This window comes from Eremomyces bilateralis, assembly GCF_010015585.1.
Source record: "Eremomyces bilateralis CBS 781.70 unplaced genomic scaffold P152scaffold_32, whole genome shotgun sequence".
NCBI classification, from domain to species: Eukaryota; Fungi; Ascomycota; class Dothideomycetes; order Eremomycetales; family Eremomycetaceae; genus Eremomyces; species Eremomyces bilateralis.
Genome location: NW_022985098.1, coordinates 103,392 through 121,189, shown reverse-complemented (window position 1 = coordinate 121,189; position 17,798 = coordinate 103,392). Strand labels below are relative to the sequence as shown.

The 17,798-nt window shown below is 52.1% G+C and overlaps 6 protein-coding genes across 6 annotated transcripts; 4 read left to right on the top strand and 2 right to left on the bottom strand.

Annotated features, from left to right (window-relative positions):
* The first annotated feature begins 3,251 nt into the window (after nucleotides 1–3,251).
* Nucleotides 3,252–4,774, top strand: P152DRAFT_211873 (uncharacterized protein). Its single transcript, XM_033674427.1, has 3 exons — nucleotides 3,252–3,550; nucleotides 3,665–4,442; nucleotides 4,496–4,774. Exons 1-3 carry the CDS (start codon nucleotides 3,495–3,497, stop codon nucleotides 4,598–4,600), a joined length of 939 nt encoding a protein of 312 aa, XP_033530336.1. The 5' UTR covers nucleotides 3,252–3,494; the 3' UTR covers nucleotides 4,601–4,774.
* On the top strand, nucleotides 4,735–5,922 carry P152DRAFT_212047 (uncharacterized protein). The gene is made up of 2 exons (XM_033674429.1): nucleotides 4,735–5,660; nucleotides 5,727–5,922. The coding sequence occupies exons 1-2, from the start codon at nucleotides 4,948–4,950 to the stop codon at nucleotides 5,743–5,745; spliced, it is 732 nt and encodes a 243-aa protein (XP_033530335.1). The 5' UTR covers nucleotides 4,735–4,947; the 3' UTR covers nucleotides 5,746–5,922.
* Nucleotides 5,693–7,827, top strand: P152DRAFT_211705 (uncharacterized protein). Its single transcript, XM_033674422.1, has one exon. It carries the CDS (start codon nucleotides 6,099–6,101, stop codon nucleotides 7,728–7,730), a length of 1,632 nt encoding a protein of 543 aa, XP_033530334.1. The 5' UTR covers nucleotides 5,693–6,098; the 3' UTR covers nucleotides 7,731–7,827.
* Nucleotides 7,735–10,159, bottom strand: P152DRAFT_462270 (MFS general substrate transporter). The gene is made up of 7 exons (XM_033680306.1): nucleotides 9,741–10,159; nucleotides 9,639–9,695; nucleotides 9,109–9,587; nucleotides 8,897–9,059; nucleotides 8,583–8,844; nucleotides 8,198–8,533; nucleotides 7,735–8,148 (listed from the first exon to the last, which is right to left on the bottom strand). Exons 1-7 carry the CDS (start codon nucleotides 9,913–9,915, stop codon nucleotides 7,926–7,928), a joined length of 1,695 nt encoding a protein of 564 aa, XP_033530333.1. The 5' UTR covers nucleotides 9,916–10,159; the 3' UTR covers nucleotides 7,735–7,925.
* A 3,727-nt stretch (nucleotides 10,160–13,886) lies between these two features.
* P152DRAFT_462266 (uncharacterized protein) lies at nucleotides 13,887–15,247 on the top strand. Its single transcript, XM_033680305.1, has 3 exons — nucleotides 13,887–14,763; nucleotides 14,821–14,885; nucleotides 14,941–15,247. The coding sequence occupies exons 1-3, from the start codon at nucleotides 14,042–14,044 to the stop codon at nucleotides 14,994–14,996; spliced, it is 843 nt and encodes a 280-aa protein (XP_033530332.1). The 5' UTR covers nucleotides 13,887–14,041; the 3' UTR covers nucleotides 14,997–15,247.
* Nucleotides 15,148–17,094, bottom strand: P152DRAFT_211202 (thioredoxin reductase). The gene is made up of 6 exons (XM_033674420.1): nucleotides 16,784–17,094; nucleotides 16,719–16,725; nucleotides 16,604–16,659; nucleotides 16,435–16,550; nucleotides 15,654–16,377; nucleotides 15,148–15,596 (listed from the first exon to the last, which is right to left on the bottom strand). The coding sequence occupies exons 1-6, from the start codon at nucleotides 16,800–16,802 to the stop codon at nucleotides 15,448–15,450; spliced, it is 1,071 nt and encodes a 356-aa protein (XP_033530331.1). The 5' UTR covers nucleotides 16,803–17,094; the 3' UTR covers nucleotides 15,148–15,447.
* Nucleotides 17,095–17,798: the final 704 nt, after the last annotated feature.

The following is a 17,798-nucleotide window of genomic DNA, read 5'->3' as shown; positions in this document are numbered from 1 at the left end:
TGGGCTGTGACTCGTGAAGGTCTCAAGTCTCAAAGTCCTCGTCCCTGTCATAAACTCACAAACCATACCACAATTCGTTGCCAAAGAGACAAGGGTGCTCCTGTTGATCATCCGCGAGTCAGTTACACGCTAATATCTATAATCTGCTTGTACTTCGCCCCTGACGACTGATGAGATCCTTATGGCTCCTGGTAGCTTCGGAGAGCACAATTTATGCCATCAATTCTCAAAGGCCCTGGTGATTCGTCGAATCGCTATGTAACACATTTTCGTCAGACCGGATTTTGTGCAAAAGGAGCGGTAAAAAACGATAGTCAGATCGTCCGTTTGATGGGCAGCGAACGACAAAAGTTGCTGTCCCACCAAGTACCAAGCTCTGGTCAGTCGGTATTGTATGCTCCTGGCAGGATGAAGTTGCCCCGTGCTGGCTCACGGCACAACATCAAACGACATGAGTCCGTTCGGCATTCGGACCAATTGGTCGCGCTGGAGCCTGGAGAAAGGAAACCGCTCGATGGAATGGATGAGATACGCCGCGAAGGTCTTGGGCTGCTGGGGAGAGCGCCAGAGCGCCATCCACGCGGAATGTCCAAAAAATTATCCAATTTACCAGACAGGGATCAAAACGGGGCTGTGGATTGATAGGCGTCGCGGTCATCGTTACCCTTGCGCCGTCGAAACTCGAAAGCGGTTTTCTTGTCCCCTGTGTGCTGTGCCATCAACAATATCGGAACGGACGGTTGTGTCGAACGACAACCAAAAATTGTCATTCACAGGTAGCAAAGGATCCGGAGGTATTATCTCATGTGATTACTAAGCCACCTTGATCAAACTCGCTCTTCTAACCCCCACTCCGCGTGACATCCCTAAAGTCCATAGGAGTAAGCCAGTTTTTTGCGTGCACGAGTCAGCTAGCGAATCGGAAGGCCAGCCGTGAAGAATCAGAAGGACAGCTAAATGAGGGAAATAATCTCATCAAACTTGTTTTTGATCGGCGGGGGTAAAAGGAGTAGACCCAGTGAGTGCCAACTGCTAACCGTTAACTGCTAGACCTTCAGCCGCGGCTAACTGGGCAGGATTTACTATTAGGAAAATAGAAAGTAAAATGTTTGGGCCATGATGTTCTCTCCATGACCAGTGGACAATGGCAGAGAAAAAGAGAAGGTTAGTTAGGTTAGTAGAGGGTCTTTGCAAGTGGACGGATCTCACGCGTGGACTCGTGGCATGGTGGCAGCTGGCACTTCTGGCTTCACTCATAAACCCAGCACCGGACCATACAAGTGGCATCCATCGGCCGTTCCTACCCAGCACTCCAGCCTCCAGGTCTCCTGCCGATGAGCAATCTTCGATCGAAGATCCATGCGTCGCCGAACATCAAACATGGCATGTTTCCCACGCGTTCTGCAGGGATACCCATCAAGCATTCAAGTTACAGTTGGAGTCGCGTTGCTGATTTGCTAAAATTACGAACTTTCGGTTCCACAGCACTAACTCACAATACAGCAAACGCCTTCCCAACTATCCACCTGGGCCAGTAGGCAGTAGTGCAAAACACTGGTGACGAAGTTCTACGGCCTACGGGGGAGTCATTTCCCCTCCATTGTCTGTCCATTCTGGAGCTACCACGACTTGGGCGGTTGGGGCGTTGGGCCACTCGGCTTCCCCGTCCTCGCTGCTGTGCGGGATCAGACCGAATTTGTCTTCAGGCAAAATGAGGCAACCCAAGGCGACCGGCGGACAAAGGTGAGTCTTCGTCTCACCACTTGCTCAGCGGCATCACATCCGCTTGGCCGGGGAGAAATGGACGCCGTTCCCCGCGGCCCTGATGGGATGAGCGGGCGGCCAATCCGACGCGAGGAACAGCCGACCGGAACGCCCAGGCGGCCTCGCGACCCTGCGATTCAGGTCGATTGTTCGCATCAACCAGTATCCATGTGACCTGGGAGGGTTCCAGTAACATGGTCCAGGAAAGATAGGAGGATGGATCCCCGTCCCAGCGCCGTCGATCCCCCAATCGAACCAGCAAGTCGAACCGCCCGATTCCCGAAGTTCAGCCGCCCTCGAGGAAACCTGGATGTCGCTCACTGAGAATCCCCTGGTTCTCTATTCTTGTGTTACATTTTGGAGCGATCGTTCACCGTTGTCAATAGACGATATTATCCCGTACCACCGTGCCATGTGCTTTGGGCCGTGGCGGTTCTCGCCCTATTAAAGCAATAGCGGCGGCAATCCTCTGGATTTCCCGAAGCCAAAACTGTGACTCGTCGATTTGTCACTCGTCACATCTGAACGATCATGCAGCCCGGGACGATTATCACAATCCAAAGGGATCGGTCACCAGAAGCCTAAAGCCCAATGCCAACCTGCGATGCGAACGGCACTAGAAGACGGGATGGAAATCAAAGGGAGTGGACGGGAAATTGCGAAATTGTACTCGTCCTGGCGTGATTGGGGCTTATGATCCATGATCTTCAACATTCGTGTCCCTTTCACCGGGAAGCCCAAGTCATGCAAGTATTCATGGGAGCCAGGAGCTGGGAGGTGACCACGCGGCATGAATTCTCGGACAATCCTGGATACCTAAGGAATGCCTTCAAAATGCAGCAATGCACAATACGGATAAACTCAGAGCAACAATAATAATGAAGAGGTTGCTCAAACCATTCACTCGTTTTATTGGATGGTAGAGGGTTGTGTATGACGCCTACATAGTGTTGCCCAGTTTCGTCCGTTTTCAGTGCTCGTCATAGGGAGCTAGTGATCCTAGCGGCATCGTTTTCAATTAACCTTCAGCCTCAGATTTCGGTTCCATAGCGTTGGGTGGTTGGGTTGCAAACTTACAAGAGTTAGCATTAGCATGAATGCTAAGCGTGTCGTTCCGTCATGGCAGCAACCGCAGCATGTTGTGTACCTGACAACGGCAGACCAGAGCATCGAGTCAACGTGAGCGGTGAGACACAACATCCGGGCGTCAAGCGTCTATGGCTCTCCAATCTCCATGTGTCGTTGAAGAAGAGCAAACTATCCGCAGGATTAACGCCAGACACGGTTCTATTTGCGATTCGCATGCATTCAGCCCGTGTCAGTTACAGTACAGCTCCATTCTATGCGAGATGCTGAGGCGGTGTTATGCATAATATTGCATGTGAAGTTGTGGACGTGTCCACCATGATAGGGTCAAAAATACCAATATTGATGCCTCGATGCCTCGATATACAAACTGAAATGTCACTGGATCTGCAGGAAAACAGCTCACCGGTTCAAATGTTTGACCCTCTCTCATTCACTGCTTCGTCAAATTTGTGCCGCTCCAAATCCATTTCCATTCCGTATTTGATTGAGTCCGCTTGTCTATGCATGTCATATCCTCATCATAATCCAATAGGATCCGGATTTGAAGTGCACCAGACATCTTCATCGGTCCTGAGCGTCACACCATCAGAACGTGCTCGCCCCATTCGTTGCCTGTCGTGTGTCGCATCGCGCCCTTTCTCATGATGCATCTCTCACATCTATCGTCCTTCTCGCGTCAGAACCTGTTGCTCGAATTGTAAGCCAATGCAGTACACCCTGACGCATCGTGGTCACGAGACGTTGCCCGCTGCTGTCGTGTTTCGTGTCTTCCTGTGCTTCTTCCATCGTTCGAGCTAACCGCAACGACCAGCGCAAGCCTCAAGCACGCTCGTCCTGATGGGGTCTATCTCTCGCTATCCCCTGGGGACGTTGCCCTATGGTCTGGTGTTATGTTCGTTCGAAAAGGTAATCTCTCTCCACGGGCTGAATTGGGCCGAGTAATGGGAATACAGCCTCTGATTGGCATCTCTTTCGATTCAGGACCGTATGCACCTGCCCTTCTCCGGTTCCAAATATCATTTCCTCCCGACTTCCCCCGCTCGGCTCCGCTGTTGACCTTCTCTACGGATGTATTCCACCCACTGCTAACCCCCTTGACCACCTACACCTACTCGGCAAGGGATACAGACACGGTAAGCTCGGGGGATACGGAGAGGCTCCCTCCCGGGGGGTTCAGTCTCCGTTACGGATTTCCGCAATGGTATGACCGTACAGGGTCGGCAGAAGCAGGACCTGTCACCGTGTACGAGCTGTTGCGATATGTCCAGTCTGCATTCACGGACGAAAGTGTATTAGACTCGTTGCCACTTGATTGTGTAGCTAATCCCAGTGCATACCATGCATGGCGAACTCACCATGCCCAACAAGAACATCAAGATGGGGGTATGGAAAAATATACCCAAACTGGAGCAGTCTCTCTTCATGGATCTCCGCAGAGTAAAGAAATGGGAAATGCCGAAGTTACGAGGGTAAGAAGGCCTGGCGAGTGGAATTGGGAAGGAGTGTGGGAAGAAAGGGTCAGGAAGGGGATTCAGACCAGCGTATCTGACGTTGCCCTTTTCGGCGGCGCCTCTGGTCAAGATGACATTGTGAGTATTCTCTATTGCCCTGCTGTTATGAGTATGATACCAACCCCTTCGAGATCCGATTTAGCGAAGTGGATGTAGAAACGGCAGCGAAATTGTCGGAGGATATTCAACGACTCTTGGACTTCACCAAGGCGGGAATGGCGATTCAGACGGAGTAATTCCACTGAAGTGTTAAACACCATGAAGTCTGAGGCACTAGTAGTTGGTGCTTGCCTTCATCCATCGATGGAGACCAACAACACTGGATATTTCCACCTGCACCTGAAACACGAACGTTGCTTGCTAAACACAATGATGGACGTCATCCTCTGTGTCGTGCTAAAGCTTTTGATTCCGTTCAGTTTTCGTTTGATGTCGCGGGTGTCTGCGCTTGTGATGGTTGATTCGCCGAAGCCAGATGATACGAATCGCCGTTCAATGAGCCACGGGTTAAAAAGCCAGGGAGCACAAAACGATACAAAGTCGACAAATCGGCCGATCACGCTTCAAGTGAGCAAGTTCAACCATGGGAGATGAGAACACTGATCCGCATCTCGTCACGATTCCGCGGCGACAGTCATCAAGGCAGACACCAGGGGCCTGGCATCACAGCAGAGCTTCCGGGTCGGCTCAGACGATATTGACAGACACCACCACGTCGCCTATTTCACCCAGACCCAAGGAGTCTCTCCATCGCACACCAGCGTGGTCCAGTGTTAATGTCCGAAAAACCCGAAAAGCGGAGCATGGTGGAAGCCTTGGACCCATGGGAAAGTCGAGCACAAAACTGCGAAGGCTTCAGATATTTCAAGGCCATAATGAGGGCAGACCGTCCGCCCTCAAAGCGGATCCTCAGCCGTTGCGAGAAATTCCTCCCGAGGATAATATCAGCCTTCGTGGTCTCGGGGGGCACGGGCAACCATGGGTAACGCCATCGCGAGGCGCGGATCTGGCGCGAAGTTCGACGGAAATACTTGCACGTCTACCCCTCTCGTCATTCGGTCTGTCTAGTGAGAACTCTCGAAAACGCGGCTCGGTGAAACGGCGGGTGTTCTCGAAACTCCTAAGCTTCCGTCAACCGAAAACACATCCGAGCACGGAACCGATGATGAATGAGGGCTCAAATCTTGGAGTCACTAGTAGGAACGGCAAGGAGGGGGGTTCGGTTACTTGCTCCGATGGCAGTGTGACTGGTCTTCTCAACATTCGGAACGATACGCCGGAAGATGCCACGAAGCAGTATGTTCGACCTAAATAACTTAACGGCGGCGCTGACTGAATAGCACATCTCCTAATACGAGCCAGGATCTATATGCCTCCCTGAAACGCCATTCCTATGAGACTCTGGAAGCCGAGCTTGAAAGCCAAACCTTTCGGACAGAGGACGCAGTCTCTCCAAGTACCGGTTCCGCCCCTTTTCCATGTAGTGTGTCCTCCACAAAATCTGTCATACGGCACTACCAAACAGACGTAGGCCCTGAACCAGCGCTCACTGCAAAGTTAGAGGTTTTGCAAACCGCCGATGTAATTGATGCTGATCAAGGGCGATCAATATGGGTGGGCGTCGAATTACATGCGATTCTGACGCACCATGATGACCTGATCCGCTGTGGAGCTAACCTCGACGTGGTTCTGGTTATTGACGACTCGTAAGGCCCTACAAAGCAGCGATGGCACATGACTGACGCTATTAGACTTGCATCGTCACAGCAATGGCTAAATATGGTGCAAAAACTCGCCATTTCCATCGCAGGCCATTTGAATAGGCTGGGGGACAGGATCGCGGTGCTTCACTCTGCCTGTTCCTTCGAACAGTCCGACGAAAATGACGGGGACTGCGATTTGTACGCTCTCGATCATCCCAATGTTCCAGCCCTAAAGAAAATCCTTTCGTCTCCCGCACAATGTCGGCGCTACTCGAACAACTGTCCGAACGACCCGTGCGAGCATTTTAATTCCGCGGTCAAAAAGGTATCAGAATGTCTTGCAGTGCCACCCAGGGTGCCTAGCTCCCAATTTCAGGCCTTTATCTTCAGTCGAACTCCGATGAAATATTGGTCCGCAATGAGACGGTTAGCGCCATCCGCAATCCACGTGGTCCTGCCGCCCGGATCTCCTTGCGATGTGCCCCACAGCCGTCCGAGCGGGTGGAACATCGTTCCCACGTGCGCCGATATGGCGAGTTTGACGGATGCATGCGGGCCAGGATGCACGGAAACCGGTTCGAGGATTTCGGATATAATGAGTCTTGCGAGAGCGGGTGTCACCTTGGAAAAAATCACAGACGTCTCCATCTGTGCGAGAGCGGGCGATGGCTGCCAGGAGCAACGTGTGGTTGGCAACACGTCACTTCGTGTCTTGCGTCCGGGCCAAGTTGCGCGTCTGTTTATGCAAATCCGAGTGCCGGCGTTGGAACATTGTCTTCATTCACGTGAGCACCATCGAAAGAATCCCGCCGATGGTGCTTTCCACGACTTAGAAACGTTGCTGGGAGATATCTACACCGACGTCTTGAATGTCGAAGTATCATTTCGACATTCTCTTTTCCCCAACAAGAGTCGGGTTGTGATTCGTGAGGACGCAAGAGTCCGGAGACCAGACAATACGTCGTTTTGGGCGAATTCGGACGCTGCCGCCTTGTCGTATTCGAACTCGGCCCGAATTGGAAGGAAACAGGCCATTGAATCTCTTGCATCGTTGTTCGCAGAGTCTTACTCTCCGGGCAAGGCGCTGTCTGATATTGATGAGCTACTCATTGAGATGGACTACGACTCATCGCCGAACGACAGCATGGGTCGTCTACGCGATGAACTCGATTATCGATATCGAGTCGAACACAAGCTCCCGATTCCCGAGTTATCCATCCACGAGCGAAGTCTTCACAGTGTCCCTTCATATACCGAAGTGCTCTCGATCGACTCGCAAGAGCTCCTTCGTCTGTCTCCCAGTGTCAAGTCCGTCCCCTCCGTAGGCAGAAGCGGATCACGCTGCACGATCGTGCATAATATCTCTCACAAGAGCAGCCACGAGGGCTCAACGACGCGTCTTACTCCCGACCGCGCACGCGTGATCTGGCGACACATGCGCAAGGACTCCCGGGGGAAAAGTCCGGTGAATGTTAAGCATTTGCGCCGAAGGAGCAAGGACAACCTTAAGAGCCTGGGTGGAGCGAATAGCATGATGTTGAGGCTGAAGAGGAAGGCGTTGCTGAACAAGCGGAGTATTGGTGCGGACTCATTGAGGAGCATGGCGTTTGATATTGCTGAAGAAAGCCGGTTCGAACGCGACTATGCACCCTGGATGCTATGAGTCTCGCCGGAGGTGGTAATAATGGTTGACTCGTTTATAAATATATGGATATCAGATATACACATCAATTCCCGGACCTATTCACCCCGAGCTAATATTACCCCTGGATGACTGATATCCATACCTATCTATCGCGACATGTCCAGCTGTCTAGATGTTGCCCCGTCAAAACTCCATCACGACCTGAAAGTCGGCTCAGGTCTTAACACCTCTTGTTGGCACGTTACCCGCCGTCCATGCACGAATCCGTTTTCCATAAATATACACGAGCGGCATAACCAGCGTCAGAAAGCCAAGAATGCCGGCATAGATCGCAAAGCAACCCAAATAACCGCGCGCCTGAATCCAAGTGGTAGCCCGGAACGACATGGCAAAGCCGACGATGCAGCGGAAGCTGGAGACGTTGACGAGCACGGGGCTGGGAACGTTAGCGACGGAGCGATCAGTCTTTCTCGGGAACAACTCACCCGGCCCATTGAGGGTAGCTTTCCACCACGAACACGGCGGCGATAGTGTTCACGCTGAGGAAGCTAAACGCCAGCAAGAAGGTACCGATTAGAAGCACCGACCAATGCGACGTGTAGATGTGCTCGCCGGCGTACCCGAACGCGATGCATCCGGTCGCACCGCTGAGCAGAGGGAGGACGAGGCTCAGCAAATGGGCCTCGGGCTCGCGGCGGCCGCCGTTCCGCTTCGCATGCCAGTTGGAGACCTTGTCGGCGAAGAAACCGCTGATGAGGAAGACGAACGGGGTCGCTACCATGATGGGGATGACCGCCAGACCGATCTTCCGGAACTCCCAGCTAGCACTTGTCAATTGGGGTTCCGAGAATTCCAGGGCATGGGACTCACCCAGCAGCAAGCAAGACGGTGGAACCGGTTTGCGCTGCGGCATTGTAGATGGAGATGATGGCGCTATTGACTAGAATGGCCCAGATCATGTTCGGGAAGACCATAGTGCGAACGGTGTCAAGCATCGATTGTCCCGCTTCTTTGAATTGATATCCAAAATTCATGATACCGAAGTCGGTTCCGAGAGTCCGGGGACCGAATTGGCTGTAGTCCAACGCAGGGCGCGGCTCGCCAGGTGCGAGGGGATAAAGGGATTTGCCGCCTGCAGATGGTCAGCATTGAGGACCATGGAAAGTGTCTGATAGGTGTCATACTGAGCTCGGCTGGACTCCGTGGGAAGCGAGATTCTGGGACGAACGCCGCCACCATGAGCCATGCGCCGGCGGTCAAGCCTGCAGTAAGGAAATACAACAGCCGCCAGCCTGTGGTTACAACTATGATCGGCGACCCGATGCCTAGGCAAATAATGATGACGCCCTGTAATCAGTCAGTGCTTGTTCGTCAGTCAGGTGCGTGCTTGACTCACCTGTGCTGCCCAGATGCCAGCCATTGCGCGGTTGCGATGATGAATGAAGACCAAATCTTGCACCACAAGTGGAATCAAGGCTTCCACGGCGCCGGCGCCCAGCCCTTGAAAGCACCTGGCCGCGAGATGGCTATCGAGCGAATGACTGAGACCGGCCCAAACGCCACCAGCCCACGCCATTACCCCACACAAGAGAAGGACTGGACGTCGACCAATGGCAATGGATGCGGGAACCAGAAAATAACTGCTGATCCCGTTGGTGAGGATCGGCAGGGACGACAGTAACGAAACCTTCCAGATGGGGGGCCCTCCGAGACCGGCGAGCTGATCCACGGCGCTTGAAGGCACGATGCCAGACGGGTCTGGAGGGAATCCCGCGAGAGAGCCCAAGATTTTCGGGTCTTGTCCCGCATACTCGAGGACAAAGACGGGAATCAGAGCACCGACAATGGTCTCGGCGGAGAGAGCCAGCGCCCCAACTACATATCGTCATCAGGATTGAGCGACGACGACGATGGAAGAGCACATACAGAAACAAAGCGATATAATCGCCATCCATCTTCGCCATCTTGGGAGGTTTAGGGGGTCTATCTCGCGTTAGAATTGCCGTCGTTCAGAGTACATGAACATACCTTTCGGATCTGGCGTTGGCATCGGCACACATTGAAGCTTTCCATCTTGGTACAAGTTGGTGGTCCCAAGAACTTGCTCATCGGATTCATTGCTGTCAACCCGCTCAACCTTTTCGATTACCCCCTTTGAGCCTTTTAGCTCCGTGGCGCTGTAGAATTGATCGCGGATGTGCATGATGGTTGTGGTTGGAGGGAGTCTAGCAAACCGATTCCATTCATCCACATGGTGGATCAGCGAACAGAAGCAGAGTATATATCACCTCATCGGCTTGGGGCTCCATGGACTGACGCTCATAGGCTTTGATTTCTCGCTGGTTGGGAGAAAACATCGGTAATCAATCGATCCATGCGAGGGAGCGATCAAGTACTGGAACGTGAGCCCGTTACATCTCGGCAGATCCGTGAGGCGTGTCAGGATATGCATCGGATACGATTTCGATGGGACGAAAGGGACTAGGGGTGTGTAATGTAAGATGTATGAAAGATAGATTGCCCGTAATTACGGGTCTTGGCGGTATTATAGATTTTTTACTTTACCGGCCCACATTACCATACAAATTTGTAATACGACCTCGGGTTGATGATGTTCACAGACAACCATAAGTGATGGAGATCTCAGACTCAAAACACGCTGAAGTAGGAAGTTATGAAGCTATTTAGACATCGTCAAATGCGTGATATCGCAGCCCGATTTCCTCCTCAATTTGGAGGAGGAGATCCTCCATCTCAATCTGCGATACACCGCGTTCTTTTCGCTCCTGCTTCATCGCGTCCATCGATCGCCGATTCATATAGATATACATCATTTTATTACATCTCTCTGGATCCAATCGTGAGCGCTTCGCACTCATCGTGAGATTCTGAATAGAAAACGCTCGTTCAGATGGAACTGAGCTCGTTGGAGCTGAAAAGATGCGGGCAGCGATAGAAGCGATACGACTGCTATGAAGGAGAGCCTCCGCAAACCTCCAGTATCCCTCAGGATCACCAACTCGCTTCGCTAGGTCCTTATTTGATGCAAAGATGCCCGATGAAGACTTGAATAGCATAATCTCATCAAGGCAGGCCTGGACATCTTCCTCCTCTGGAAAAAATAGATCCTGGATCGTGCTTTTGATGTAATCGAGCGAATCAGCTTGGAGAGGCTCTTTCCTAAACTCTGGATGGATATAAAACGCGAGGTGGTGAAATGAGACATCCAGCTGGTCTTGATATCGCTTATCAAACACCGCGAGGAGCTTCGCTGCGAAGGCATCCATACCAAACCGGATTCCTGCAGACTCAACCTCTTTCCTAAGGTCGTTCCAGAGCTTTACGACACGCCCAATGTCTAATCGAGATGATTCCGTCTTTTTCAGAGCCTTGGTGATAGGATCAAGGACGTGGAGAGTCCGATCAAGCTCATTCCACAGACCAGGGGCCAGAATCTCATCGCGGTACGGTTTCAGCTTCTTAATCGCATCACCGGTAAGCAGAGGTAATCGCGAGAAAAAGAATTCTTGTATAGGATCTCTGTTCGCCTGCAGCGATTTCAGCATCGCGATATGACTTCCCCATCGCGTCTCTACCGCTGAAGCAAAAGCGATATATTTCCGTCCGTTCTCTTGCTGTATCTTTTTAATCTCACCGATGGTTTTGTTTGAGGACGAGAGGTCGCGGACGAGATTCTTGAAAGTGGTGAAATGATCGCGGAAATGGTCCATCTTGATGATATCGCCAATGAGGAGGTTTAAACTGTGAGATTGACAAGGTACACAGATGATATGCGATAGCTCTTCATCATTTTGACAGAGTTTCCAGAACTTCCTCATTGTCTTGCAGGTATCCGTCGAGATACTGTTGATCCGCTTGTAATCTCCTTTCACCACCGGTTTTACCACCGAGCGGAAGTATTCGTAATAGAATTCCCCAGTCAAGGAGGCTTGCGCATCGACAGGTCTTGTATGGAGTGTAAGCGATCCAAAGTCGGGATGGACAACGGAGAAGTTCAAGACGCGATCGTTCTGTTGGTTATTCGACTCGTCCAGACAGAAATTGAGGCTGAAATGGTCGCGTCGATGGTCGATAACGTGTTGGACTTGAAGCGATGTTTTGTGATATAGGTCGGCGAGGAGCTCACCACTGAGGCGTTCGCGATTAGGGAGTTTGAAGGCAGGATCGAGTATCTTGATAAAACTCTGGAAATCGCTGTTTTCAACAAGTGAAAATGGAGATCCAGACATCACGATGAACCGCGTTAGAAGAGCCTCGATTCTCTCCTGCAGTCTCTCGCCCTGCGTACGGTAGGTAATACCGTTTGCTGTCAGCGTCGTTTGCCTGGGTATTTTGACAATAGGCGAAGCATCTTCATTTGGAGAAAGAGGCCTCTTTCTCTGTATCTCATCCTTTCCTCTGTTCTCTGATTCCTTTGCCTCCATATTTTCCTTGCAAATAGTAACGAGATGTGTGCGTTCTCTGGTGGTGTTCGATTGACAGCTGTATCTATTGCAAAGTGTACAATACTTTTGCTTCGGTATGCCAAGCTCAGGGCGCTCCTCGAAATATTTCCAGACAAGACGATCTTTAGGGGGCATTTGAATAGATGGAGTAGTAGAGCTTATCAAGACGAATAATTTGATGTAAAAAAAGTACGAATTGATCGATGTTTGGTGAAATTATTTTGAGTTCTGTAGTTGATGAATAAAGTGGCCACAAACTTATTCAAGAAGTTGAGCACTTTCATGCTCAACGCAATGGCATACCCGTAACCAACGAAAACCTAGTCTAGATATTGTCTTATCCATATCAAATTATACAGCTCATCGAGAGCAATCTGCTCATGTAAATAATAATAATAATAAGTTAGGTTTCGTACGGCTATGGGCGGCGGCAGAAAATGCATCAAATATTCCAGCTCGTTGCCCAAGGCAACGTGCATCATCTTTCGGCTCGACAGTTGACAAGAAGACGCGACAGTTTGAAGTGAGTAGAACATAGACTTTTTCATGTGATATAAATATTGCTTTGTAGCCTTTGATCAGGGCATTATAGAAATGTATTGTATATTAAGATTAAACGTCGTTTTGTGAAGATATCGTAGATAGAAATGACGGTGGTTTGGAGTTTGGGGCCTTGGTAGAATCGTTGTTACTAACTATATACGACTAGCGTGCTATTGATACAAAAAAATACACTAACCATATTAAGCTAGCGCATAATACCGTCATGTAAGGTAAAAAATAACCTTTCCAGAAATCTAGGGCTAGTTTACGGTAAGGTCCTTACTTTTCGCACTTTACACATCCCTAAAAGGGACATGATGAGCCTGATGAGGTCAGGAGAAGGCAGGACTTGGCCTGTCCACATAATGAAAGCAAAACCCGACCAAACGACAATAACGATGAAAGGCTTGAATGCGCTACCGTTCTGAAGACCCATGCATATTGTAAACGACCTCACACATGATGAGTTGAACTTTTGTTTACACTTCATATAGGTACCTGTACTTCCGAAGCCCCAACGGCCTTTCTTGAGTGAAGCATCCTAGAATCAAGTCGGTACCGGTTTACTGGATTTCCCAACGTGCTAAGCTACCAATAGGCAGATGGAGCGAAATCGCCACCAAATTGTTGGACGGGGTACCGTGGTTATTCCCCCAACCACATCCTCCATTCAATTCCGCCTGCATGTCGTCTGTGTTTCGGGGGCGTCTGAGACCAGGATAGTTGATGGCCTAGATATGTCTTCCCATTGCTGAGCCGCATGGTGGAATTGGGGTTTCCGGCTTCCGTATGCGAGCGAAACCCCAAGAGGCCAGGTTAACATCCCGCGTCCAATCGGGAGTAGAATCATCATATTGCCATAAGCTGCAGAGAATACGAAGGCAATCTGGTGGCAGCCCGTGGCAGTGAGGTGTTGTTGGGTGAACGATGCGTGTGCAAAGTGCCAACCCCAGCCCCTGAGAACTGACGGGATCAGGGCTCATCGGATAAACTTCCGGGCCGAACTCCGGACCTTCCTCCTCGTAAGTCGCACAGTACATACAAGTTGTACCTGCTGGTCGGCGAGTGGCTGGGCGGCTGCGGCACGGTGTTGCCTAAGGCAACGAGGCAAGTGCGATCGTATGGCAGCATATCGTCACTGCCAAATCTTCTCTCCAACTTCATGCCAGAATGAATGCGATAATACGTGTAACCTCATGTGTACGGGCATGTAGAAATTGTAAAACTCTGCTCTGAGTAGATCAAGCATGAAAATGGTCGGATTCGGCACGCTCAATCTTCAAAGCTCCCTAGCGAAGTGAATAGCTTCAACTCCAGTCCATGTTTTCGACACATCCCGATAATACCATCACCTTTTCAACTAATCAAATCAGCATTACTCCAGCCGCTCAACCTTCTTCTCCAGCACTAACCGATCAACCCCACCTCATCTCCTCTCTTCCATTAACGTCAGATCTGCATGCTTCAAGTCCCTCTCAGTTCTCCGCCGCATCGGATTCCATCGCCAGCGCTCCCGACCGCTCGCCTACGCCGGAGCGCGACCTCCCAGAGACCGACCGTACCCCCAATCGCGACCGTAGCACGATGCCCGCCACAAGCTCCGACTCCCAGAAGCCCGATTCCCGTCCTCCAAGCTCCGGAGACGGCAACCGCGCGTCCACCCATCTCAAAGTCCAATCGACGCCCCAGCCACGTCGCATCCACTCTAGTCCACCGATCCCCGGCCAACCTCACGAAGGGCTGAACTCAATCATCCGCGCCGGATTGTTTTCCCCGAACCAAGCGAACACCCCCGGCGACGCATCGGGGATCACGCCGCAGAAACGGCGCGAGGCACCTCTGCCCGCGAAGGCGATGGGCGAGCCGGGGGAGGCGATCGAGGCGTTTCCGTGGGAGGACCTGGCGCGGCGACATCTGGACATGGTGGAGGAGTTCGAGCAGAGGGAGGGCCAGTTGAAGGAGGAGTGGGAGAGATTGATGGCGTACTTCGCGGTTTGGGCGCGGACCAGCAGTGGCGCTGAAGTGGAGAGGGCGAGCAAACGGTTTGTCGTCGCTGCGAGATCGCCATCACTGGGAGTTTTGCTTACTGATGACCGTAGGTTGAAAACTCGGGTGTATCACGTGCAAAATTCGGAGCAGAACCTGGATCTGAAGAGGCAACATTGTCAGTCGTTGCGAGGTTATGATGAAGGGAGAGGCTTGCTAACATCATCGGCTAGACTTGCGCGTTGTCGAAGCGTTTCAGAGCGCGCTTAAGCTCCTGGAAGGCTCTTGAAGTTGCCGAATACCGCTACTTTAGCTACCGAAAAGTTACCCCTAGCCATCCGGTGGAGTACGTCCTCCCAAGAGAGGTATGCCATTGCGAACTCGACTCTTCACAAGGGCCCAATGTCGCTCAATGCAGCATTCGCAGCATGATTAGGGATTTATGAGGTGTACGATCATAATGGTTGGCATGGGTCGGTGACCTGCGCCGAGAACAAAGACACTGTATAATTCACATTGTATGACTAGCTTTGCCGCGGGAGTTCTATACCAGGCGGGGTCCGCCGCCACACTGTCAATAAATCCAAGCTTGACACATGCAATACTCGAACATTGTCCCTAATTTATCCCGGAGCGCTCAACGATGCCGATCCAATCCAAATCTATCTATAATGCAGGTTTGACGTGCGGAGCGGGCCGATGATTGAGGGGCGGGTGTATCCGCAGGGGGGATCCGCGATCTACAGCAACGGGTTCGAGCGGTATTCCGGGACGACGCCGTTGGTCTGGGACTTCTCGGCCTGGTTCTCCTTGTCGAGGTCGTTCTCCACCGTGTCGTCCATCTCGGTGAGGTATTTCTCGGCTTCGAGGGCGGCGATGCAGCCGGAACCTATTGCGCAGCTGTTAGCATCACGTCATAGGGTTCAAATCAGGTCAGGGAACCCACCCGCGCTTGTCACGGCTTGCCGATATTTTTTGTCTTGCACGTCGCCGGCCGCGAACACGCCTTCCACATTCGTGTGGCCTGTCCCCGGCTGCGTGGTGAGATACCCGTCTTCATCCATGTCCAACTGCCCTTTGAACAGCGCGGTGGCCGGATCGTGTCCCACGGCGTAGAACAGTCCGCTCGCCGTCAACTCCTCCTCCTTCCCGGTCTCCTTATTCCTCACCCTCAGCCCCGTCATCAGCCCATTCGTCTTCTCGTCGCCCACAATCCGCGTGGCCGACGTGTTATACCGCACCTCGACCTTCGGGTTTCCTGCCAGCCGGCGCGCGTTCGCGCGCGACGCCCGCAGCTGATCCCGCCGCACCAGCACGTACACCTTGCTCGCCTTCTTCGTCAGGTAGATGGCCTCCTCGACGGCGGAATCGCCGCCGCCAATCACGACGAGAGGCTTCTCGCGGAACATCGGGAGGGAGCCGTCGCACACCGCGCACGCGCTGACGCCGTAGCCCCAGTATTTGTCCTCGCCCGGGAGGTCGAGGCGGCGGGCTTTAGCGCCGGTAGCCACGATGACGGCGTCAGTGGTGTGTTCTTCGTCCTCGATCGTGTCGTCGTCCCCCATGGGGTGGAGCCAGTAGCGGAAGGGTTTGGACTTGAGGTCGATCTTCGCGACGGTTTGGGAGACGATTTCGGTACCGGCTTCTTCGGATTGGGTGCGCATTTGGTCCTGGGACACCGTCAGCATGAGGTTCACGCGCTTGACCTCCCTCATATTCCCGCTTACCATCAATTGCGCCCCGCCGATCTTCAGGAACCCAGGGAAGTTCTCAACCTCGTCGGTGGTGGTCAATTGCCCGCCGGCCGCGATCCCGAGGGCCATGAATCCCTCGTACATGACCGCTGACGCTAGGTTAGCCCCACCGTCGAAAATTTCAGAGACATGCGCGACATACGTTTTAGGTCTGCTCGAGCGGCGTATATAGCTGCGGTGTGGCCAGCAGGGCCGGAGCTTCAAGGTCCATGTTAGTATGTCTCGACGGTGTAGTGGTGGTCGCAAAAAAGGCTTACCCGATGACTACAGCAGGGTCAGTATGGATGCTTCAGCGGGGCGATATGGTTTCCGCAGGACTTACTGATGAGTTTCGAATGCATGTTCCTCGTTCCTCGGACGGCCGAGTTTCCAAACGTCGAGGTCGCCGGCGAAAAAGCTGCGGGGGCTGGCTTCGGTTGGGAGAGGGCGGCGGCGGCGATGGGTACGGAGATGGATGCGCGAAGCGGGGAGGTGAAGGCTCGACGGAAGGTGAAGGAAAACAGTTTGGCGACGCGGGGAGGATCGGGTGAGTGGGCAATGTGTCGGGGGTCCAGGAGAAGAAAATCGGCGATGGGTTCAACTTATGCGGCTCGAGATATACGTCGATGGGGGTTGATGAGGGAGATTTTGCCCAGTGGGAAGCGGGACGCGGAAGATTGAGAGATAGACTAATGGGCGGGACCGTGGGCAGGTGGGCTTAGATTCGGTGATGATGTAAGATGGTAAGGTCGAAGATTGAGACCAGATCAGATTGGAAGGTTCTAAGAGAGACGATGCATAGAATTAAGTACCTATTTGAGATGATCCAGATGCAACAGTGGGAATGATGATTTCTAAGATGCACTTGTACTGTGGTCTAGGTATGGAGCTTCGGCGACTCCCTGGGCATCAGATGTATCAGAATCCAGATCGTCTTGCTCGAATTCTTAATCCAGGCGCCGGCTTCTGGCCACCTCCACGCCGTCTAAAAGATAACTGGGCCATCCACGAGAAATGCCAATCTGATTGCTCATTCTTGATGCCCGAGACCCCGAATTGAGCATCCGAGTTGCGGAGTTGCGTCGGTAAGTTTTCTCGTCGGTGGCTGACCAACTCGGCGACCTAGATCGGGTTCTTTGCCTGCACGGTCTAACCCCCCATAATCTACCTATCATGCCGGTTATTGAAGAATGAATCGGCTTGGTCATCTAAGCAAATGGTATTTGATATTTGATATTAGATATTTGGTATTATTATGAATGTCCAGTAATAATATCTTGCTGAAGCCTGCATGGCTGCATCTGCACCTGTCCTTGTCTTACTAATTACTGTACTAAACTGGTTGCCTGCCTCAGGTT

Bases quoted from the DNA above. Each gene is read 5' to 3' on its own strand.
- P152DRAFT_211873 (XM_033674427.1), top strand. From the start codon at position 3,495: ATGATGCATCTCTCACATCTATCGTCCTTCTCGCGTCAGAACCTGTTG. The intron at 3,551-3,664 runs GTAAGCCAATGC...CGCAACGACCAG, and splicing joins CAGAACCTGTTGCTCGAATT to CGCAAGCCTCAAGCACGCTC. The intron at 4,443-4,495 runs GTGAGTATTCTC...AACCCCTTCGAG, and splicing joins CCTCTGGTCAAGATGACATT to ATCCGATTTAGCGAAGTGGA.
- P152DRAFT_211202 (XM_033674420.1), bottom strand. The intron at 16,551-16,603 runs GTATGTCGCGCA...ACCTAGCGTCAG, and splicing joins CGCTCGAGCAGACCTAAAAC to CGGTCATGTACGAGGGATTC. The intron at 16,378-16,434 runs GTAAGCGGGAAT...ACGGTGTCCCAG, and splicing joins TCGGCGGGGCGCAATTGATG to GACCAAATGCGCACCCAATC.
- P152DRAFT_212047 (XM_033674429.1), top strand. From the start codon at position 4,948: ATGGGAGATGAGAACACTGATCCGCATCTCGTCACGATTCCGCGGCGA.
- P152DRAFT_211705 (XM_033674422.1), top strand. From the start codon at position 6,099: ATGACTGACGCTATTAGACTTGCATCGTCACAGCAATGGCTAAATATG.
- P152DRAFT_462266 (XM_033680305.1), top strand. From the start codon at position 14,042: ATGTTTTCGACACATCCCGATAATACCATCACCTTTTCAACTAATCAA. The intron at 14,764-14,820 runs GTTTGTCGTCGC...TGATGACCGTAG, and splicing joins GTGGAGAGGGCGAGCAAACG to GTTGAAAACTCGGGTGTATC. The intron at 14,886-14,940 runs GTCAGTCGTTGC...ATCATCGGCTAG, and splicing joins GGATCTGAAGAGGCAACATT to ACTTGCGCGTTGTCGAAGCG.
- P152DRAFT_462270 (XM_033680306.1), bottom strand. From the start codon at position 9,915: ATGCACATCCGCGATCAATTCTACAGCGCCACGGAGCTAAAAGGCTCA. The intron at 9,588-9,638 runs GTATGTGCTCTT...GACGATATGTAG, and splicing joins GATTATATCGCTTTGTTTCT to TTGGGGCGCTGGCTCTCTCC. The intron at 9,060-9,108 runs GTGAGTCAAGCA...GACTGATTACAG, and splicing joins CTGGCATCTGGGCAGCACAG to GGCGTCATCATTATTTGCCT.